Source organism: Peromyscus leucopus, chromosome 11, assembly GCF_004664715.2.
Source record: "Peromyscus leucopus breed LL Stock chromosome 11, UCI_PerLeu_2.1, whole genome shotgun sequence".
NCBI lineage: Eukaryota > Metazoa > Chordata > Mammalia > Rodentia > Cricetidae > Peromyscus > Peromyscus leucopus.
In genome coordinates, this window is record NC_051072.1 from 5628926 (window position 1) to 5653832 (window position 24907).

The 24907-nt window shown below is 39.8% G+C and overlaps 1 protein-coding gene across 1 annotated transcript in view; it reads right to left on the reverse strand.

Moving 5' to 3' along the window:
* Dnah5 (dynein axonemal heavy chain 5) overlaps window positions 1-24907 on the reverse strand; it is a 232373-nt gene that overhangs the window by 150935 nt on the left and 56531 nt on the right. Inside the window, exons 18-29 of the mRNA XM_028868160.2 lie at window positions 22103-22265; window positions 21348-21509; window positions 18429-18619; window positions 18251-18338; window positions 12801-12934; window positions 10109-10310; window positions 9127-9362; window positions 5875-6093; window positions 4675-4737; window positions 4139-4377; window positions 2357-2597; window positions 634-833 (exon numbers count right to left, since the gene is read on the reverse strand). Coding sequence (XP_028723993.1) covers window positions 634-833; window positions 2357-2597; window positions 4139-4377; window positions 4675-4737; window positions 5875-6093; window positions 9127-9362; window positions 10109-10310; window positions 12801-12934; window positions 18251-18338; window positions 18429-18619; window positions 21348-21509; window positions 22103-22265 — 2138 coding nt within the window. The remainder of the gene's footprint in view (window positions 1-633; window positions 834-2356; window positions 2598-4138; window positions 4378-4674; window positions 4738-5874; window positions 6094-9126; window positions 9363-10108; window positions 10311-12800; window positions 12935-18250; window positions 18339-18428; window positions 18620-21347; window positions 21510-22102; window positions 22266-24907) is intronic.

Sequence of the window (24907 nt, forward strand, 5' to 3'; positions counted from 1 at the left end):
TCAGGAAGCAGAGGCAGGAAAATCATGAGCTTAAGGTCATCCTGGACTACATAACAAGATCCTGTCTCAAAAATGTATTTTTAGAGATATACATGAGGTGATATTTTAAGCCTAAAAAGGCATAACATCTTCATATCTCAGTGATAGCCATACAATTATCCTATCTTTGAGGTTTTGGTGTACAATAAACTATTTCGGGAAGAGTAAAGAGAAGTAAGTTCGTTGAGAAATATGAGCCCGTGGTTTCCACATCAACATGGACTTGCTTTGCTGTTATAAAACCAAATGGTCAAACAGAAGTGTTAGCTGTTTCTGTCTACACCATTCTTCATGCCATCTTGATCTGCCATCAGCAAAGTACGCACACAACTAAGTGCTTCCAGATCAGAAATGTTTTTTTGATCACAAGGTTTTGCAAGCAGAATGATTCTAGAATTCAGAATAGCATTCTCCTTGGAATCTTCAGCCTGTTGCACTGTCCGCTGTGCAGGGAGGCATGTCAGGAGCCAAGACAAAGTGTTCAGTGCAATCCAAGGGGCTAATTGCAGGTACCATTCTGTCCAGTTGATGACTCAGGGAATAATGAAATGAAACCATTGTAGCTCTCAACAATAAGGAAAATGGCTTCCCTACCTGTTGCTCAGGAGAGAGCTCAGCAGCATCAGGCTGTCCTCCATGCTGGTGATGACTTCTGAGGTACTGTCTCCTCTCAGGAGGAGCTCTCCACGGGTCTTAAAGCTGCTGAACGTTAATGTTTTGTTGTCCCATTCAGAGATCACTTGTTTCAGCTTTTGTTCAATGTCTCTCTCCTTCACTGCACTGATGCAGATGTCCTATTGACACAGTAAGCTCTCATTTATTCCAGAAAAGCTACATGTCTTATTAATAGTCTGAGTCCAGAAGAGCTCCTCTTATCTATTTCATATGTATTTAAAGCATATGTGCTTCCAAATATCAAATGCAATGCCATAAATGGTATGAATGTGTACATTTAAGTAGAGGGAGAGGAAAATAAAGGTATGTGTAAGTAGAACCTTAATTTCTAAAATTTTCCATCACGTCAGAAAAATAAATGACAAAAAATATTCAATATCCTCTTACATTGTAAAATATAATCATAGACTTAAGCTTTGCTGTCTCTGATTTTCCTCTTGGGTCAATAAATACAATGTGAAATGAGAGAATCAGCATCACTCTGAGTTCTTCTCTGCTCTCCAGGCACAGTCCCAATTTCCTGTGCAGTTTCACCATCTCCCAGACTCATAGCTAAGCCCTGTCTTTATCTCATTTCCTCTCACTGTGTTCCTTTTCTGGAGAGGTCATCTCTGTCCATGTATTCAGTATCCTTTATCTCTCTAGTCAAAACCCACATCTATTTGCCTCCCCATTTCTCTGTGTGAGTATTTCAACAGAACCACAAGCACAACCCATGACCCCACCCAAATTCAAGTTTGGCCTTTGCACCAATCGTACTTATGACTGCTTACAATGTCATCTATCTCTGTGATCAATAGGCAGACCTGTGATCTATGCAGACCTCTCAAAAAGAAATCCACAACTCATCACTGTCCCATCTTGGTTTTTCCCATTGTCCCCTCCTCCTTCAATAAATTCTATCCAATTTTACTCTCTAAAAAATTCCATGGATCTTTCCTTTACCCTTCAGCTTCACAACCTCTGCTGTCTGTCAACAACTCATTCCCTCTCCCTTGATCTAGCCTTACAATTTCTCAGTAGGTTTTTCCCATCCCTTTCTTCTTATCCTCATCTTTCTGCATATAACTATGAGGCTGAACTTTACAAAACGCGATGCTGTGTCATCCCCAATGAAAACACAGTTCCCAGGTGGCTCCACATTGCTCTGGAGACCAAAACCAATGACAGGTTCAACACACACTGCCACTTCGCTGGCCTCAACTGTCTGCCCTCTCTCCTCAACCATACCAGAGGGCCACAGAGCCATCTTCTGGTTCTTCCAACACACTTCCGACACTTTACAAACGATGTTCTCTCTGCCAGGAATGGTTTTCTTTGCTCTTTCACAACCTCTCATCTCCAGAATACAACCACATTTCTTTCTTTCACCCAGACAAATTTTCACCCAGATAACAGAAGCCATTTGTCATAGGCTTTCTGGAGCAAGCAGTATAGTTTTCTTTTGGCGCAATTTTCTATAGCTTATAACTATACCTTCATTTGAACAACTAACTACACTCATTATTTACCCATCTACAAAAGCAAGAATACATCTCTATAGTTTTTTAACATAGACCCTTTCCCATAATAGGCATTCAATAAACAAGGAATTGGTGGATGGATGCCAGGAATGCGTTGTTCTGCTCCCTATCAACTATACCTCTATTTCCTCTTTGTATTTCAGGAGAGGAGCCTCCATGATATTTCTCAACTTAAAGCTTTCATTGCCCACGTCCAGACTGTGTCCAGTGAGAGCAGTTATCCTCTGCCAGTGTCTCTCCATCATGGCTTTACTGGCCATGTACTCCAGCAGTGGACAGCACTCGCTGAAATCATCAATGGTCTTCTTCAAATCCAGAAAAGCCTGCCAATCCTTTAGGGCCCGGGGCAGCTTCCGACACCTGTGAGGGAAACCAACAGAAAAGACCATTGAATTATTCAAAACCCAGACATTAACAATGAAAAATTGTCTGCTAACATTTCCATCTGAAATAATCTCCTCAGACACTATCTCATTTTGAAAGCACATGACTCATAAGCTATATATTAAAATAACATACTGGCACATATTGTGGAAAAAATCTTTCTCTAAATCAGAGGGGTTTTTTTTTTCAGTCTTTCATGACAATTTCCTAAATGGACATATTATTTTTAAAGGATAAGAAGTATCTTTCAACTCATTTCAACTTTACAAACATGAAGTTGAGAACTCTCCAAACACACAACACAGCATAAAGTCTCTGGCTGTTGACTCACACACAGCCAATGACCTTCCACTTTCCTGGGGCTTGGCTCTTAAACAATGCCAGAAAAAAAAAAAAAATGTGATCCTTGTTTTCATTGCAGGAAACTACCTACCACGAACTTCAAATGCTTCTAAGTGTGATACAAACAAATTAGCTTTCCTCCAACTACAGAAAAGGCCCTAGTCACATGCAACCAGCTCTGAAGGAAGTGCTCCTTTCATTGTGCACACACAGAGAAAGCAATAAAAGAGCATTTCACAAGGATGACAGTCATCGGTCACAGCAGGGCAGCAGGATGATGGGGTGTATTTCTGAAACACCTGCATTGGCAAGAGATCTTGATGTCAGGTAGGCTGGTGAGAGGCTCGGAGAGGAAGTGCTTGCAACCATGAGGACCTGAGTTTAAGTCCCCAGCACCCACATAAAAAGCTGGTCATGGTGGCCAGTGTCTGTAATCCCAGAACCGGGGAGGCAGAGACAGGAAGGTCACAGAGACTCATTGGCCAGTCATTATAGCCAATCAGTGAGTTCCATGTTTGTAGCATGAATTGTTCAAAGGTCTTATTAATAAAAACAAACAGGGCCAGGTATTGGGGTGAATGCTGGAAGAGCAAAGAGATAGAACACAAGCCACAGCCACCTCACCTCGCCAATTCCTCAGCTGATCCTCTTTCCTCAGACTGGAAGTTTCTGAGTCCTCACCTGAGTGGATCTCAGTTGAACTGCTGCTCAAAAGCCTAAAAGCTTAACCAGTCTATGGTTCCTCGTCCTCACACCTTAAATACCTTTCTGCTTCCTGTCATCACTTCCTGGGATTAAAGGCATGTGTCACCATGCCTGACTGTTTCCAGTGTGACTTTGAACTCACGGAGATCTAGACAGATCTCTGCCTCCAGAATACTAGGATTAAAGGTGTGTGTGCCACCATTTTCTGGCCTCTGTGTCTGTCTAGTGGCTGTTCTGTTCTCTGACCCCAGATAAGTTTATTAGTGTACACAATATATTGGGGGACACAATATCACCACATAAGTTCAGTGAAAAACCCTGTCTCAAAAAAAGAAAGATGGATAATGAGAAAGGAAGACACTAACATGGACCTCTGTCCTCTATCTATCACACACAGAAGCCTTCTCCCCCAACAGACATTATATCGAGATTTCAATGGCTCTGGGAATGCAAAACATCTGATTTCTTACCTGTTCTGGAATTCTAAGAGTTCGTTGTTGATTTTTTCAATATTCACTTCCGACCAAAGGCTGTCTTGATAACTGTTCACAGTTTCTATGACACTGTTGTATAGGCTGTATATTTTCTGTAGAAGATTCAGCTGCTTTTTTATCTCAAGAAGCTGAGGATACTGAGTCACTGGCAAACCAAAAAGTTCCTCTCCTCCAGTGTAGGTGATATATTTACGATATATGTTATCAAATTGATTCTGATATAAAAAGAAACATAAGTGAGCTCGGTCAGGATGGTTTACATATGGGCTAACACACAGGCAAGCAAGAACGTAATAGCTGAGGGCACATGTAAGTAACAGTAGTGAAGGCGTATAATTATCTATCTGAAAACACTTCCTTTTTCTGAAAATACTTCTAATTATAACCACAACAAATTACATTTTTAATGTAAGTACTTCCTCATTCATACAATAGAATTTTTACACTTTGTGTGTGCTTAAAACACAAGGGTATTTGTTACTTAGGAGGTTTGTAGAAATGTACAAGATTACCTGAAACATAATAAGCCTGTCGCTGGCTTCCTGGGGCTTCAAGCCGCTCGCCATTGGACCATTCTGATGCAGATTAAACACAAAACATTAAAATGAACATCAGCACACAAAATGTCATGAGATCAACATACTGAGATATCAAAGTTTCTGTGTATGATATATACATGATAGGAAGCTGTGTGTGTGTGTGTGTGTGTGTGTGTGTGTGTGTGTGTGTGTTTTCAAAAAGAACTCTGAATGCAATCCACTTTGGAAGATGTTTCTAGTCTAATAAAGCTAAGGAAATACCACAGTTTCCAGAGGTTAAGGAACTTGAAATTTTTTAACTATTTATCATTTACTTCTCAGGTGATACCAGCAAGGAGGAATCAATGGTTGTTCCAGAAAAAGCTTACCGTTGTGGTTTTGAACGAAAGCACTGATGCCCTTAGCTCACAGATTCTACAACTCTATCCACACATTCTAACAGCTATTTGGAAAATGAAACATGATCTCTATGGTCCAGTTCAGTGTTCCCGCCTTATGACACCTTAAGTAACTTGGCTTTTATATTTCCTTGACTGTGAAGTGAGTACACAGACCCAGCCTTCCACCTTTACGAGCTTTGCAATTTGGAGTGCTGGTAGCCAATAGATTCAAAACTGACCCCATACTTACCTACTTCCCTTCTGCTGCATGTTATAATTGGTTAGAAATGGATCTCATCACACAACACACTTGCACTATAAGTTTTGCATTAAAACCCATATACATGATTAAAATATGGATACTAGAGGGACAAGGCTCCATCTGCCTTGTCTACCATTGTGCATGTCTTCAGGACAAGGGACAGCATCTACACAGGCTGGGAGCTTGGAGAATTAATGTGCACTGTGGAAAGGGGGATCGTGTTTGTATTCTAATAGTATTATTCTATACAAACTTAGAAAGCATTCTGATTTCTATTTTAGTTTGAGGTAGGGTGGTACTGTAGCCAGGGCAGCAACTGAACAACTTCAGGACTTCTCAATCATCATTTCATGATGAATTAACTCTTAAGGGGAAGAATTCAAAAAGAGAAATATGTTTCCTCATGCAAATATAAAATTACTATTCTAGGAAATTTTATGGAATTTAACATATAATTTTTTAAACAAATACATTTTGTGTATCCTGCCCATTCTCCCCTAAATTCTTGCAGAGAGAAAGCCAGAGTCATACCAGATCATAGTCCAGGTAAAACTGCTGACAGTCTTGGAGGAACACTTCAACCACACCAATCAGCTCTTTCCGGAAACTGGGCTGCAGAGAGACTAGCTCATTCTGAAGGTCACTGGCCCGGGCCAGCAGTTTCTCCCAAGCATAACGCAGAGTGTCAACTTTGTCCATCTCTTCCTTGGCTACCAGAAGTCCATACTTGTTAAGCAGGGCATAAGATTCCTATAGACAAGAATGAAAACTGAATTTCTGGCAGTCAGATGCATAAATCCTTACACTGTCACAGGCTGGAGCTGAGAATGGGGGGACCAGCATGATGGAGAAGCCACCCTAAGGGCAATAATTATTCTACTCATGAACTTTAAGGACCCATGCCAGTCAGATCCAGTTCTCTCATCTGTGAAATGAAGAGACTCTGGCTATTTCCCATAATGTCTGCAAGTATCTAAAAACATTATTTTCAAAACTGTAAAACATGACACAAATAACAGATATTTTTACACAGGCCCCAAAATTGTATCTGGACACTGTAAAATTATATCAAGTGAATGAAAAAAAAAACATATAAAACTTAACTTCTAAAGTTAGGATAACAAAATAAGACACAATTTTAATTCGATCATAGCTTCCTTTGTTCTTCAGAATGTCTGACAATCAATCAGACACAAGAAAGTCCATTTCAACCAAAGCTTGAGCCGAGGTTTTTCACTCAGACTGCAAAATATTTGAACTAAAATATTAATGTGACAGGTTATGTTATCCCAAGTGGCCATAAACGTAAAAAATATTAAATGGACTTGGTAGATTATATGTAAATAGGTATATACATATATAAAGAGAGATAATAATTTTAAAGAGGTTATCAATTTAAGAGGGGAAGCATTGGAGGGGTGAAAATAGTGTAAATACTAACTACTAATATGGTAACTACCAATATAGGGGAAAAAAATTTAATTCAGTTGAGCACAGTTGGGATTTTTCTCCTTTAATCTATTCTCTTTATAATTTTTTTGTGTGTGTATTCCTTCTACATGGTTTTGTGCTACACATACAAGGACATTTTCATATAATTTTCATATAAGCCTTTCTCAAAAATACAAATATTGTGTGTGCTCACTCATTTGTGACTCCTAGACTTTATACAGATCCATAAAATTATATGACATGAAGGTGGAAATGAAACTGTCTGGGGAAACCAAGTGAACTAATGAAGGGAGTGGTGAGAAAAAAGGAGGGATATGTGGGTGGAGGCATACCCTCAAAGTCTGCTTTCATAAGAAATTATTTTCCCTGAGTAGCCCTGGCCTCTTCTCCACCATTATCCTCCCCACATAGATCTGGGAATATTGGATTGATGGTCTGGAAGTAGAGGAGAACATAGATTTAGGCAAACATAACCAGTGCCTGGTTCTTCTTCCTCCTCCTCTTCCTTGTTGAAGACAGGCTGCAGTCTGTGCTTCCGTATAAATAAGATCGGAGTCACAGGGATGCCTAGAGCTGGAAGTTGCGGAATGGTGTCTGGATCTACTACATCACAGCTTCCAAATGAGACCGTTGACTGTACTATTGTCTTAACTCTCAGGTAGAAAGGTGTAGGACTGTCTTCAGACTTAAGAGACTCCCCAATAACACACAGATAATGGCTATTTGCCTTGATAGTTAGAGTCCAAAGAAGAAGATAGGCCACATAATTCCCCAAAGATGACAAAACATGAATATGCCTTGGTCTATACCATTTTCATGGTAATATGAAACTTTTCAAAATTCAAGGAGAGATAAGGAAATTAAAAAATGGAAGCTGCTCCTGAGCTTGATAAGTCCAGACATTTGAATTAAGTTTGATAAAAGGTAATGTTCTTATATTGGGATTTTTTAAAGATTTACTTATTTTTATTTTATGTGTGTGAAAGTTTGCCTACATGAGTTTAAGTGCACCATGTACATGCAGTGCCCAAGGAAACCAGAAGATGGCAGTGGATCCTCTAAAGCCAGGGATACAAGGGAGTATGCACTATCATGTGGATGCTGGGGACTGAGCCAGGGTCTTCTGCAAAAGTAGTGAACACTCTTAACCACTGAGCTGTGGCTCTCCAGTCCCTCAAATCTGGGTTTTTATAATGCCACAGTTATAGTAATATATTTAAAACAATAAATGCAGTGACCCATTTTTAAAAAGGTTTTTCAGGGGGGAAAGTCGGTGTAGTATGTGATAAAACAAATGTAGGTGAGCAAGGTGGGGATGCTCAGTAGGTAAAATGCTTGCCATGCAAGCAGGAGAACCTGAGTTTGCATCCCTAGCATCCACATAAAATCCAGGCATAGTGGTCTATATAACCCCAGTGCTGGGGGCTGAAACAAGTAAATCTAAGATTCACACTGACTGCTCAGTCTAGCTGAAGGGGGTTGCTTAAAGTTCAGTGAGATACCATAACGCAAAAACTAAGGTGAAGATGTGATTGAGGAAGATATTTTGACATCAAAGTTGGGCTTCCACTTGCACCCACATGGGCAGTCAGTCACACATGTGCACACATGCATACTACACACACACACACACACACACACACACACACGTACACGCACACGCACACGCACATGCACACGCACACACACAGTGACAGTAATGCAATATTTCATTGCATGACTTGTTTGGCATGTTTCTTTGTGTGAAAGGAAAGCTTTGGTAATGGTGGAATGGTACATGCGTGCCTGGGTGCTATCAGACTGATAGCACATATCAAAGCTCTACTGAACACCTGGGATTCCCATCTCCCACTGCTGAGGGTGTTGGTTTTAGGGACTGCTGCTTCCTCTTCTAGAAAATGGCGCTGGATGGATGATCACCCCCTCATGGAGAGATTATGTTCAATGACCCACTGACTCAGAGTCACAAAGAGAAGGATCTCACACCTCCGGGAGGATGTAACTGAGTCCCCACTGGTATCAGGCTGAAGATGGTCCACAGCTGAGACCTCAGCCTCGCTTAGCTTTTCTCTCATAATTTTTCCAGCTTCCACCACTACCCTTCCCCCAGGAGCATTCATCCATAAATAATTTGTCCAAAAACATAAACCTGGCTCTTGGGCACATAAACTAGAGCCTGAAAGGTTCCCCACAAAGGGCGATCTCAGTGCTGAAATTGCTGCTTTTAGCTTTAATGCTCATTTGTCATTCCAGCACAGATCCAGTTAATATTCCTGCTAATGGCTTCCAAGGTGTGGAAATATTTCTATAACAGACAAGCTGCCCATCTACCTCAATGGGTCCCACTTGGAAGTCCGTAGAGATCTGCTGCTCCCTGATTTCTTTCAGAGCAACCATTGCAATCCGAATATCATCCAGGTCTTTAATGGGCCGGTTCAGTTTCTTTTGGAATTCTTCAACAACCGCAAAAATGCTTTCCATCTCACTCCTGTATTTTTTGTTACAATGACGGCCAATAACAACCATCCAGGCTTTTGTCTCTGCCATCAGAGAAAACTTCAAATCAGCTGTAAAAGAAAAACACCCACAGGTCAGTCTGAGAAGCCTGAACCAATGTGAAAAGACACAGAACGTTGTTCACTCACAGTAAATACCGTGAGTTAGAGCCATGTGAGTAAAAGTAGAATTAAAAATGGTTTCCAGGCTGGGTGTACAGCTCAGTCAGTGAACACTTGCTATGCCATCGGCAAAGCTGACACCTGTCAAGTTCCAGGTTCAGAGAGAAACCCTATCCCAAGGGAATAAGATGGAGATGAGTCCAACAGGCCACCTGATGTCCTCCTCGGACCTCCACACATCCACATCCGGACATCACACAGACAAATACTACATACAAAAAACTTTCTTAATCACTATAACTCAGTCATCTTATAACTCTTATTTTTACAACAATTCAAATCACATTTTAAAATCTTTACACACACACACACAACACACACACACACACGCATGAGATAAGCTTCAAATGTTTGTTATTGTTACTTATAAAAACTAAATCCTAATTCTAACTGCAATACACTCATCCTCTCTCTCTAAACTATCCTTTATTTTCAAGTTAAGCAGCAAAGATAGACCAGAATGAGTAATTATGCAGAAGGGAATTAAAAACAAATCTATAAATTGGTCTTAAATCTTGAAGCTCATAAAAGGGAAGCTTTCTCTAAGAAAGCTAGAACTCTCTGGAATACTAATCTAGATCAAGAGGCAGAGCAAATGCTGCTGGATTCACATGACTGTCTGAAAGACAACCAACCTGTGTACAGAGCAATGGAACCCACACGGATGTATTCGGGCTCTGCATTAATTTCCTGCTCCAGACGTTGGAAATAAAGAATCCTAGACTCAAATTCAGAAAGCAAAGGGTTTTGTGCAATAAATGACATAATGGTTTCTTCTTTCTCCTTCTGCCAAATGTGGTTGTAGCATTTGAAGCGATCCATGGATGTGATAACTTCCTAGAATAGAAATAATAGGTTGGTGTAGAAAAGGAGGACTCTGAAATGGCATGAGGATACAATTGAGGATTGGCTCAGTGTTGACAGTTATCACAAAGCTATTCACATGTTTAGTTAATGATCTGGGAGGAAATGGAAATGCCATAGAAACAAGCTATATACAATAACTAACAGTAACTCAGGGCTAGTATTTTGAAATCCGTAGTCTAAAGGGAGAGGAAAGAGCTATGTAAAAATGAGAAGAAAAGAAAGTCCTTGTTGGCCCATGGGGACAAGAACCTCTTATCTAAGGTCAACATTAGATCAAAAAGAAGCAGGGTTGTGCCATTAGGAAGCACATGAGAAAAATCCTGTGGGTCCTTCTCTGCTTAACTCTCCTCCAAGAATCCTCATTGGTTAGACTATGTGTTTCTTTCCTATGGTTAAAAAAAAAATACCATATATGTTTTTTGTTGCTAGCCCTAGGTCACTAAAACTATTGTACCTCATCCTTAGATTGCCATGATAGAGGCTGGTTATTTTCTTTTTTTTTTGGGGGGGGGTGTTGTTGTTTTGTTTTGTTTTTGTTTTTCGAGACAGAGTTCCTCTATGCAGCTTTTGCACCTTTTCTGGAACTCACTCTGTAGCCCAGGCTGGCCTCGAACTCACAGAGATCTGCCTGCCTCTGCCTCCTGAGTGCTGGGATTAAAGGCATGTGCCACCACTGCCTGGCGGGGCTGGTTATTTTCAGAGAAAGCATTGGACTCTACTGCTGTGACGATTAGTTTTTATTGTCAATGTGATTGGATTTCAGATCCACCAGAAGACACACTTTTAGACATGTCTAAATGTAGGCATCACCATCCTAGGGGCTGTGAGTCCTGGACTGAATGACAATGGGGAAAGAAAAAGGAAGGTGAGGACCAGCATTCAGCTCTCGATGCCTCCTGACCACAGATTCACCATGGCCAGCAGCCTCAGCTGTTCCCACCATGCCTTCCCTGCCATGATGGGCTGCGCTCCCAGACTGTGAGTCAACGTCAACCCTTCCTTTCTTAAGATGGGGTATCTCCTCACAGCAGAGAGAAGTAACTAACACAAGTGCTAACTTATTTTGATGCAGTCTCTATAATTTCTGAAAATATATCTAATTGCTTATTTTCATAGACTGCTTTTTTCTCCACCCTTTGGTATGGAGCCTGATAAACTAAGCTCTATAGATAAATAATTGTTGAATATGTGAACACTGTCCCTAGAGGGAAGTTAAACACAGGATCTTCAAGTCGCTAAGAACAAAAGATTAAATATGCATAAATGCAAAGACTTGTTGTTCCCCAGGGAATACATTAAACAAAACTTAACAGCATTTCTTCCTCTTGTTATAGCCACAGAAGTTTTTCAGGGGCTCTCCAACAAATGTAGCTCCTTCTAGTAAAACAGCCACAGAAAACATGTGCTTACTAGGCACCTCCTCGCTCAACACCGAGAAACACCTGAGAGTCGACTGGTTTTAATGAATGTGTGCCTAATCATTAAACCAAAACTGATTTCAGGATCTTAAGTCTTCTTACCCACAAGGGCAAATTTGTCTGAATACAAAAAGAAAATTGAAGTGGTGGGGAGGGAGCAGGTTGAAAAAAAAATGAACTGGCTTTATAGCCAACCAGTATGAGTTTGTATTGATGGTAGAAATATTTTAAAACTTGCTTATATCTGAATTTCATGTGACAATACATATACGTGTGTGTGTGTGTGCGTGTGTGTGTGTTTGCATCTGATGTTTTATAAGATTTGCCTGTCCACATATAAAAAAAAAGTGGCACACATCATCTACTGGCCAGGATACAATTCCTGGTATGGAAACTCCCAAACTGAGTCTGGTGAAATAACTCAGTGGGTTAAGTGCCCTCTGTTCACACGGGAAGCCCTGAGTGGGCATCCTCAATGGTCACATTAAGCCTGGTGCAGTAGCACACCTCCATAAAAAAAATTTAATTTAATTTAAAAAAAAAAAGTGAGCCTTTTCTTCAGTGAGAGACCCTGTGGAGAGCAATAAAGGATGCCACAGTGACCTCTATCCTATATGTACACACACAGGTAAGCACACCCATACAAACACATGATGGACACATATATATGCACACACACACACACACACACACACACACACACACACACACACACACTGACTGAACACCTTATTCTGTTTTATTCTTTAATGGGGAACTATCACCTCCATCTGAAGTTACATTCATTTATGTTAACAGAAAAGGTTAAAGACATTAAATAGAACAGGATCTGAAACAGGGAGTTCACAGCTCTTTTCCATTGCATTCTAGATTAAAGGGTCTTTGGTGAACACTCATTCACTGAACACAGACAGACAAGATGTCTCTCATTGATCAAGGACACTATTGGGGGTGAAATTTTGCATTCAGGGTGAGCATAGATGAAGTTCATGTGAGCACATGTAGGACAGCCCAGGACATGTGACAGCCTCATGACACGTACCTTCTTGGTGGAGTTGATGATTGTGCTGAGCACGGAGACTAATTTTACAATCTCTTTGTTGTCAGAAATATTCTTATAGTAATTCTGGGTGTGCACAGGAATGGGCAAATTTACAGACGCTATCTCCAGGGTTTCTAAAGCAAAAAGGGAAAGAAAAAAAGAAGATGTGCAAGTTTCTGTAATGACAAAGATACTGAAAATCTGCATAAAAGTGTTGGAAACAGTAGAGGAAACTGGCAACCTTAGCTGTCTGGGTACTAAGGAAATAAATCAGAGTCTTTGACTATCCAGAGAGCATCCCTTTAAGAAGAAATGCTGGGTCTCAGTGGCAACAGCAAGTTCTGTGTGCCATGAAGTCCTCTTCTCTTCTCATTGTTTCCTCTCTGGCTATGTGACAGCCTTGAACAGTCGCAGTCTCTCAGTCTTACAGCTAGTCCAGCTGTAACCTGCAGCACACTAGTCCACGGTGGGAGTAGAACTGGATTTGGGTCTTCTTGGCAAGTTCTGAAGAACCATTCCTAACTGCCACAGCTCGAAGTTCCCTGCATAAACTGGATCCAAAGAACTGATCTTTGTCTAGCCTGAGTCAAAAGTTCATGGAATGGGGGAGATGAAAGCTTTAGCCACACATTATTTGTCAAAGTAAAAGACAAATGAACACACCATCGGCCCCAATCACTTAACCTCACCATCGTCTAAGACAATGGTGTTAGTTTGGGGTGAAGATAATGGGGGTCAGCGGGGTTAGTCTGGGATCAAGAAAGTAACAAGAGACCCGGGGAATGACACTGACAGAGAACATTCCAGAAAGCCCTGGAAGGCTCCCGGGGTTCCCAAAGTCCACACACAGAGCTGTGAGCATGCCCGGGAAGGGTAGGGAAATGCCCAATCTTCATCTCTGGCTAGCATTGAGACCATCGTAATCATTATGTAAAGCTTGGGTAGTATTACTGTTTTCCTGCGCAGAGTCCCTAAGCAAAGGGTGAAGACTTAGGGACTCAAAACAGTAAGGTTTTATCTTTTTTCTTGAAATCTCCACACAATCCTTAGCTGACCTCTGAACAACAAGACACTACTGTAGCGTGATGCTGGAAAAAAAAAAATGTTGTTTTTTTTTTCTTTACAGATTTAGGCCATGGAGGCTTTCAAAAAAAAACAATCAAAACAAGCAAACAGAAACCAAAAAGACAAAATATGCCAAAACAAAACAAAAAGTCCGTACACAAAAGAGTTCATTTTGTGTTAGCCAATGACTCCTGGGCATGGGACCTGCCTGAGGTGTGATTAATACACCCAGTGATACTCCATTGGAGAAAAGATTTTCCCTTTCCTGGCATTAGGTCTCAATTGCAAATGTCTTCTTAGTTAGGGGTGGGACACTGTCCACTTCATCACTTCAATCCTAGTATCTTGTCCAGCTTTAACTTGTTCAGGTCTTGTGCATGCTGCCACAGTTTCTGTGAGTTTATATATACATCAGTCTGTTGTGTGATCAGAAGACATGCTTTGTGTAATTTAAATCATTTTCAATTTAAATGTACTGCAAATTGATGTACACATTCAGCATATCCCTATATAAATGTTTCAACTGGTTTTTTTTTTCATAGAAACTAACAAGCTGTTCCTAAAATTCATACAGAAACATGAAGGATCCAGCAGAGATTATGTGAGTTTTGAAAAAGAATGGAATAGCACAGGACTCACACTTTCTGACTTCACCCCTCCCAAGGAGCTAGAGACAGAGTAGGTACCGCGGGGTGGGGGAATATTCCTCAGTGGTGTGGCCCTGCTTCATTGTCCCACTCAAGCAAATGAGTGTGGCCACCCATGCTATGAAGGCAACCCCAATTACATGCCATGGGGCACAAAAAAGGAATGCATGAATAGGGAGAGGGAGGCACTTGTTATTTGGAAGAAGAAAGGGTTTAATGGGAATGGAATAAGAAAGAATGATGAGAAGGAACTTTGAACAAGGAAGAATATGTGAATGTAGAGGTAGAAGAACAAATAAATGACTTTCTGAATGCTTACTTCAAAGCTATAGTAGTAAAGTCAATGTGGCACTATAATAAGCATGAGTTGAGATTAACAGAGTAAAACCAAGAGTCCAGAAATAAAGGTTGAGATGTACACTCATATTTAAGGGAGTTTCAACAAAGGTCTCAAGAAAATTCAATTATAGATTAATGATTTTTTTTAGCTAACAGTGGAAGAACAAGTATACACCCACATGGAAAATAATGAATTTAAACTCCAACTTCACTAAAAATGAATCATAGACTGAAATATAAGTGCTAAGCTATGCAACTTTAAAAGAGTATAAATTCTTCCTAACCTTATGTTAAGTCACTGTTGCTTAGATACAAAATGAAAATACAACTAAATAGAACTTAAGCCTCAAATTTTATTCTTCAAAAGGCATCAATAAGAAATTGAAAATAAATCTATAATGTAATTGAAAATGTTTACAATTTTATTCAGAACATAAAAATCTTACAGAAATTTGACTAAGTGAGTGAATTTTTAAGAACATGGAAAAATTGATAGATATTGCTCCAAAGAAACATACAAATGACCAGAAACCACACAAAAAGGTGCGTAACTTCACTGGCCATTGCAGAAATTCACACTAAAACTGCAGTGATGTGCCACTCTGTAGCTATTATAATGGCCAAAGAGAAAAGGCAAAAACAACTATCAGTGACTAGAAGAGAAAAAGCAGTGAACCCCTCCTGCATTGCCCATGGAGAAATGAAATAATGTTCTTACTTCCAAAGGTAGCTTGGCATTTCCTTCCAATGTTAAAGTTACCAAATGCTCAGTAATCCTATAAATGTCAGTATAATCCAAGAGAAATAAAAACATTTCCACATAAAATGTTAGGCTTGGAAGGTGGCTCATTTGGTAAAAATATTTGCCACTTAGGTATGAGGACCTGAGTTTGGATTTTCTGCCCCCATATCAATGCTGAGTGTGCAACAAGCATGTGTAATAAAGCAAGCACTGGTTGGGATGAGGAGAAACAGGCAGATCCCTGGAGCATTGTCACCAGTCAGCTTAGCCAATGCTGAGCTTAGCCAATGATGAGCTCTAGGATCAGTGAGACTGTCTCAAAACTCAAGAGTGAGTGCAATTGAGAAAAACATCCAGCATCAACTTCTGACCTCCACACATCCATGTACACACATATGCACACAAATACCTGCATGCACATGTACACATGCATAAAACATACATATACCACTACACATTTAGAAGAATTATTAATAATAGTGCAGAAATGAAAACAACCTAACTGTTCAACAACTCACTAACAAATAATAAATAAATAAATAAATTAAATGTAATTTATCTGCAGTATGAAATATAATTCAATGATAAAAAGAAATGAATACTATGCCTGCAGTCCTAGCACTCAGAAGGTAGCGGGTAGGATAATCTTGAGTTCAAGACTAGCCTGGACTGTCTAACAAGTTCAAGGCCAGCCTAAACTACACAATAAGATCCTGTCTCAAAGAAGTGAGGACTACGAATGAAGCCAGTAGCAGAGCACACGCCTGGCATACGCAGGACCTGGGTCCCATCTATGTCACTACAGTAGAGAAAATGTAACGCGAGTGCTCCCTGCTACCCATGGATAAAAATGGAAATACTATGCCACATGGGAGAAAACAGCCACAGAACACCACACACAGAATGATCCATCGTCAGGGATGGGAGACAGATCAGTGGCTGCCCAGGACTGAGCAGAAAGAGAAGGCAAAAATGAATGCTAATTGGAGCAGAGGTTCATCCTCAGATAATAAAAATGCTCTAAAATTAGACAACAATGATACTCTGATTATTCAAAAAACCCTGAACTCTACAGTTAAAAAAAACAAAAAAAAAAAACAGCCAGACTGTAGTCTGTTGTTTTAGTTCTGTGGTCATGTTTTCAGCACATATTTTTTCTTCTCAGGCTGTGATTCATGATTGAACATGTTCTCATTAGAAGACACTGAATTTTAAGGGATTCTAGGAACTAAAGCAATGTTTCCAGATAAAAAACAAAATAGAAGCTAATAAATAATAGCAAATGTTCTTTAATATTATATTTCTTTTTTAATCGTGTGTATGTATGTGTTGGGGGCTAGTCATGTGTACATGAAAGTACCCACAGAAACCAGGAAAGGGTATCAGATGCCCTGGAGCTAGAGATGCAGTTGTAAGCCACCTGACAGGGATGCTGACAACCAAACTCAGGTCCTCAGCAAGAGCAGTATGTGCTCCTAACTGGTGAGCCATCTGTCCATCTCCAGAAAGTGCTTCTTAGCTCGCTAATAAATAATGATAGGTAGATGATTGATAGATAGAAGATAGATAGATAGATAGATAGATAGATAGATAGATAGATACGTAGATAGATACATAGATACATAGATACGTAGATAGATACATATATACATAGATAGATACATGGATATATAGATAGATACATAGACACATACATAGATAGGTAGATACATAGATAGATAGATAGATAGATAGATAGATAGATAGATAGATAGATAGATAGATAGATAGATAGATAATAGATAGAGTAAATCAGTAAGTAAGTTATGGGAAAGAATTCTCAGCTACCTCTACCTTCCTCATTAGTGCTATTTAAAAAGGTACTTCCTTTTCCATTTCTTCCTTGTGCTTAGTCAATTTACCATTTTAGGGGAGAGCAATATCAACCAAATTCTACTATGTCTGTTAACTGTTAACTGTGATGCTGATTTAAAAGGAATGTGAGGACTGAAGAGGACATCTGATATCGTTAGCAACTTGGATGCCCACCCCCATTTTCCAGACTACAAATGAAAATTGCTGGATGCATAGTGACACCCAGAATGTGTTAACAAAGCAGAACTCAAAATAGGTTGAAAATATCATCTATAATGTGCCAGGAAATATTCATTGTGAGGATAACCAGTTTTTCAGTAAAGTGTGAAATTAAAAACATTTCCTATCTTCAGACATTAGTAGGTCAGACCAAACATCATTTATGCACCAGCAGTTGTGAATACACACAACAGAAGCAGGAGATGTGTGATACTAAGGTATCAGTATGTGATTCTCAATGTTTTTAAACTCAAAATGGCTCAAAGATTAATACTCTGAACATGATTTGAAAACTGCACACAGCACAGGAAGATATCGGAAATCTATATTTCAGATACTATAATATCTATATTGCTGAGAACCCCAGATCAGTTCCCAGCACCACATCAAGTGCCTCACAACTTCCAGTAACTCCAGCTCCCCTTTCTGGCCCATGGGCACCTGCATGTAAAAACACATACGCACATAGAGAAACACTCACATACATACATACATACATACATACATACATACATACATACATACATACACAGAGAGAGAGAGAGAGAGAGAGAGAGACTTTTTTCAATTCTAAAGCGTATTACCTTGCAGCTCACTTTCCTCTGCCTCAACATCAGAATCACTGTCTTCACTGTTCTTCAGAGCAGCCATTTTTCTTTCATGCAACTTCCTCTAGAATGCAAGAGGATGTTTTTCAACCTTTCCCCATCTTTAAACAGAGCAGCTTCCAAATGAAGCAACTTTTTTTCATACTCTACCTACCATGGACAGCAGCTCAATGCTCCACTGTCTAACCCCCTTGGGGACACTGATGATGCATTCCACAGCTTTGTTCAGTGTCTGTTGTATGTCTTCCAGGGCAGGAGTCATAGCAATGTTGGGAATGGCCAGAGTGATGCTTGCCCGAAAAATGGGAAGATGGTTCTGCTTCATCTTTGATGCATTGTTACTGTCTGAGTTAACATATCATTTTTTAATTGAAAACTGAATATACTTAACAGATGCCCCCCAAAAAATTAAGACATACATGATACATATATAAGCAGACAAATATTTGTCAAATAAGTGCATGAATATTTGAAGATCTGATATTGCTCAATATAACAGCGATTCAGTGGATTCCAAGTCATTCTGCTGATTATAGTTTGCTGGTACATCTACATAAAAGGAAATGTTCAGTGTAGAAGTCGCAGGATGCCAGCAATGAGTTAAACGCAGAGTAAGCAAACAAGAAATAAAGAACAAACTATAATAAATGAAAGTTAGAACAAGTAATTTTTGGAATTTCAAATAAAACACCTTCCACAAGGAATATATTCGAAAATTTGGGACAGTTGTCACACATAGGGAAAAGTTTAGTGTAACTCATTATTTATTATAATGGAGCTTTTAAAGTTGGATATATCTGTAAGTTTAAGGATGTAGACAGAGATGTATGTGCAGCATGTGCATGTGAACCTCATATCATTTTATATAGTTGAAGATACCTGCAATGCACAAAGTTATGCAGTAAGTGTGATTTACTGTTCTAACATATGAGCCAACATTTAGTGAATCCTTTTAAAGCCTTGTGACTAAGAAAGAAATTTTCTTCCATTCTGAAGTAAATGAAAGTCATGACTCAAAACATTCTTTCACAGACCTTTTTCTTCATCCACTTCCAATGCAAAATTATGCTTCACTTTAATTACAAATCTTCAAAATAAGTAAATCTTATTAGCCTATTTTTCTCAATTAATTGTTTCCCTTTCTACTATTCTTTAATTAGATTTTAATTTCAGAATATTCCTAATATTCATGGGGTTTTGTAGCATACTTAGAAGAGCCCAAACCTTTCTCTGAACAGTGCTGAGAAAAAGATGAAGGCATTCAGAATGAGGAAGTCAGCTGAAATATCATGAAAATAATTAAATAAATTCTAATTTTAAAGGGATGGCATCAACCTTTTCTCATTAATAAGATTGGTTAAACTCGGGAGAGCAGGCCCTGCACCTTACCTGGGCAACACGATAGAGCTAGCTTCATTGGCAGAGGTGTGGGTGAGCCAGCCTGGATGTTGTGAGCATGAGAGAGCTGTCTCCATTACTAGTCTGCTGTGTGGTGACATGGGTGGGGGGAAGATGCATGCCCCCCATGCCCATCAATGCCTGAGACAGGTGGTTCTGAGGTACTAAGAACAGAGAGTTGTCCTTACCCCCTCATCAGCTGCAGGAGAGTGACCCCTACACCTTGCCTGGGCAACACAGTAGAGCTGGCCCTGACTGTGTAGGTGTGGGGGAACCAACCCTGAGGACAGGGAAAACCTGAGAACTGGTGGTCCCTTCCCTTGCTCATCACTGCAAGGAGTGAACCAGCCAGGGCAATGCTGGAGAGCTCCCCCTGGTGGTGAAGTCAGGGGAAGCACGTGCAGGCTGACCAATCCTGCAACTCCCAGGGCCCAAAACCAGGGTTATGAGTTGGCTCACCCCAACATCCACTCTATCTGTGATCTGCTGGAGCACAGAGAGGTGGTGTCGGTCCTGTGGACCTGGGGCTGCAGGATCTCCACAACACAGAGGAACAATGGGATATCCAGGAAGAGTCCCACTGAGGGCCCAGTGTCAATGGTGCAACAGAGACCGGGGACCTCGAACCAGACCAATGATTCTTTGCAATAAATGCCTACATGTAAGAAATGTACAGATAAAGGGGTTTACTGTGTGACTCACTGTGTCACACTGAAGCTTCCATGATAAGATTTTCCCCTTCTTCCTATTTTTTTTCTTTTTTTCTCTTAAATTGTATCTTGTTTTATTTGGAGGGGAGGGAGACAGGTGGGGTCTAGTGGCATGATGTGAAAGACACAGAAAAGTAACATAAAATGTTAAAAAAGCAATAAGATTGATTAATAACTAAAAATTCACCACCGAAACAATTCTCCCATATGTTTTCTGTTAAAACTGCTTTTCTCTCTTGGATCAAACAATTTTCTCCATGTTTTTATCTCACTACAGGAGCATTTTAAATTATGTTGATTTTTATATCATCAAGATTTCAGTAACCTTGGCAAAATAGTCTTTCCAGGTGCTAGGTTTCTCAGTTTTAATACAAGTGATGAGAGGACCCACGTCATAGAATAGGTGGGGGTGGGCAAAAGTCACTGAAGCTTATGAGAAGGTGCATAATGAATGGTATTATTTTTTGAGATTATTAAAATTTAACAGGAGTGTACACACACACAAAACACATACCACACACACACAAACCACACACACATACCACACACACACAAACCACACACACACACACACACACACACACCACACACCACCACCACTACCACACCACACACACACACACATACACACCACACACACACATACACACCACACACAGACACACATACACACCACACACACACACACACACACACCACACATACACCACATATACCACACACACACAAACACACATACACCACACACACACACACACACACACACCACACACACACACCACACACTCACCACACACACACCACCACACCACCACCACCACCACCACCACTACCACACCACACACACATACACACCACACACACACACACCACCACCACACACACACCACCACCACCACACAACACACACACACACACCAGTCCTCTACCTGGTCAACCAATAGGAAAATTGTGCAAGACCATACCCCGGAAGTTAACCATGTGGGAGAGGTGAATGCGCCTGCGAATGGCCTCCAGAGTATTCCTTGTCACTTTCAACAGAGCATCAGCATTTTGGTGGTTAAAATGGGAAAGCAGCTCACGGGCTTCCTCTAACATCTCACTTTCTTTTTTCTTCCTTGTGGTTGCTGTCAAAGGCAGAGGACAAGACCCAGAATTAAAGGAAGATGCCAACACCCCAAAATGTCCTTCTCTTCTTCCTGAGAGAGATCCATTAAACTACAGGAGAAAATCAAAATAAATTACATGCAAGCTCAATATCAGTTAAATGTCCTGCATCTGAGAAAATAAGATCACTGAAGGATAGGAAGAAGAAATTGGGGCATAAGGTGGCCCAGTAGAAGTCATCTCAATATGGGGAAAGAGCCCATAACAGATTAAGGACTATAGGCTAAAAGTAGTTGTACTGGGCCTCAAAGACTTGTGTTCTGGTGTGTTCTCTCCCAACAACAGCTGGGAGGTGGGAGGAGGGAGGACAGGGGAATCCATGGCTGATATGTAAAATTAAATTAATTATAAAATAAAAAACATAGTGAGAAGCAACCAAGTCATTGCCATATGTGCAGAATCATAATTTCAGATTTGTAAATATCAGTTTAAAAATGGGGTAATGTTTCTCGATGTATGAAATTGATGGCTGTGTAGAAAATTAAATTTTAGTTTTCACTAACTATCCTGAAAAAAAAAAAACAAAAACAAAAAAACCAGACGCTTCCATTACCTGAAGTGTCGCCGTTAGAACCGGCATTCTTGGGAGAGACTTTTTCACCTGCTTCTTCAGCTTGGACATCCACATCCAGTAACATGTTTATTAGCTCATTGGCTGCTTCCTCCACTAGGGAGCTTTTAAAATGGAGTCTCTGAGCACCGTTCACACAAAGGTCCTAACAGCAATAAGAACAAAAGACAACAGTCACGCGTCATTATCCAGCTCTTGAGAGTTCAACAGGAGGATGGGCAAAGGCGCAGATTCAGCCTCCAACTGATACTTCAGTTTCAGTGATGGTTGGACAACTGTGGTGGTTAATCTCAGTCGTCAACCTTACATGGACAGAGAAAAGCCCAAGAGAACCTCAACCCCTACAAAGAATAGACAAGCAGCTAAGACAGAAGAGAGCAGGAAAAACAGTCTTCCCCAGGAAAGAGCACCCAAACTGGTTATCCAAAACCAAATGGTCAGCCGGACAACATACATATAAGCCACATCATACAGCCTGAGCAGGCTATATTTATGTATTTAGGAATGTGTGTATGTACGTGTAAATATATACATATACATGTGCAATTAATGAAAAAGGAGCCATGAGTCTGAAAGAGAGCCTGGAGGACTGCCTGGGAGCATTTGGAGTGAGAAAGGGATAAGGAAATGATGTAACTACATTATAACCTCAAAACAAAAGAAATAAAAATAAAAAACAAGATGTCTACAAATGAAAAAGTTAAAAATTGTAAAACACATAAACATTATAGAAAGTAAAACAGTCAACAGGAAGCACTTCTAAGGGTAACAAAAACAGATTAATTTGGATTGTATGATTTTTCCATTCAAGCTAAAATTAATAAATTATAATAGAACAGTGTTTCTCTTGAGGGTAGTGACACTGGTGTTATTGCATTATGGCTTTATACATTGGAATTGTCCTTTGGAAAACAATTTGTCTGTGACTATAAAGATCTGTAAAATAAAACCATACAGTTTGACACAATAATCTTATTTGGAGGCAATGATCCTGAAGATCTAAAAAAATTTATACATATATATATTTATTATAGCTCTTGGCAAAACTGACTAACTTTGGGAGTCATTTAATGTCTAGTAGTAAAAAAATATAGATCATTTCAGCAAAATGTCATTTAAGTGGTGCCTGTGAAAGTCATGAAATACATAAAATTCATAACAATGGTGATATGATGGGCATAAATGCTAATTTCTCCACTTTTAAAATCTAAAACTTGATTTGAAAATTTTAAGCTACACTTTGTAAATAACAGAGCTAAGTGTTTCTCTTATGATGAGGAGAAAACTTAAAAATTACAGGAAAAAATATTAAAAATCATTGTGAGGAGGGCAAACAGAATTCTACAGAGCAGTCAATAAGCTTTAATCAGCTAAAAACAAGTTAATATAAATCAAAGTTCAATATATATGCAAGAAGGTGTTAGCACCAAATGCCTGGTTCCTATCCTTTTCAAGGGTTGCCTTGGACTTTGAAACCCTCCTTGTGCCAAGGAGGTCAGATTCAGGTGTGTTCCCATTGCTCTCTAGTTGAGAAACGTGCCTTCTGTGGCTAGAATACTTCTGTAAACAAGACAGTTTACACTGAATCCTTGACTCCTTCTAAGAATCTAAGCCTTTTCATGAAAAGCAGAATGTGCCATGGTGACAAAAACAATAAAAACTTAGAGTATGCAGACTGAAGAGGTGGCCCAGTGATTAGGAATGTTTGTTACTCTTCCTGAGTTCAGAGTTCAGGTCAGAAGAGGGCATTAAGAGTTCAGCTACAGGAATTTGATGCTCCTCTTCTGGCCTCTGTGGGATCACACACACACACACACACACACACACACACACACACACACACACACACACACACACACACTAAAATTTTAAATAAAAAAAATAGACGTTAAATGTCAAGCAATGAACTTCACTGGGCAGAAAGTTTGCACATGGATTGCTGTAGTTTCATTGTTGGGTGAAGAGTTCTCCATGCGTCCTCACAGGAAAGAGCTAACATAAGAAAGGTTCCCCCCAGGGTCTTCTGTATCATCCAGCTATGGCTGCCACTCTGTTTTGGTGATAAATCTGAGATCTAGTAGAGTCACAAGGTGAATGGAATATAATGGGTCCTCCAGTAAGCACTACTGGCCAACAATATTAAAGTCATCACTGAAGAGTTCATATCACCAGAATACCCATAGGGAATGTCATAAATGAGGCCAAAGTGCCATTTCCAAAAGGAATAGAGCCTCTCTGCCAGTAGCTTGGGCCTAACATAGGAAGAAAACGTGCCATTTGCAAGAATGTTTGTGAAATTATGGAAACCATTCAAGGGTTTTATTTTCATATATTGAAGTGTAATAAACTTGTAAATACAGTCTCCACCCTGTGTGGTTTAAGCACAAGCCTCTGGCCTTTCCCAGCTTTCCTAGGGACAAGTCTAGAACTCTATGCTACAAAATACTAGTTTGGAAACAGCTCTCTGGAAGTGCTTGAAGAAGAAACCTTGCCCAGAATCTGCCCCAAGTACTGCATAATTAACCCTTGCTTACTGAAGTTCTTCTTTTAAAAAAATACCTTTGCCCTTCATAAAACATGAAAAAATTGAAAATGTGTGCCACAGTGATTCCCCTTCAACTGATCTGAAAGGAACTAATTTATTAGTAGCAGCTTAGATAAAATTTTCTTTATCTTCAAGTTGTCAGAAGGTCCACATTTGAATAACATCTATCACAGAGCAAAATTTTTTAATTTTTTAAAATCCCAATTTATGATTCAAATATGCCTTTTATTTTTTTTAAAAAA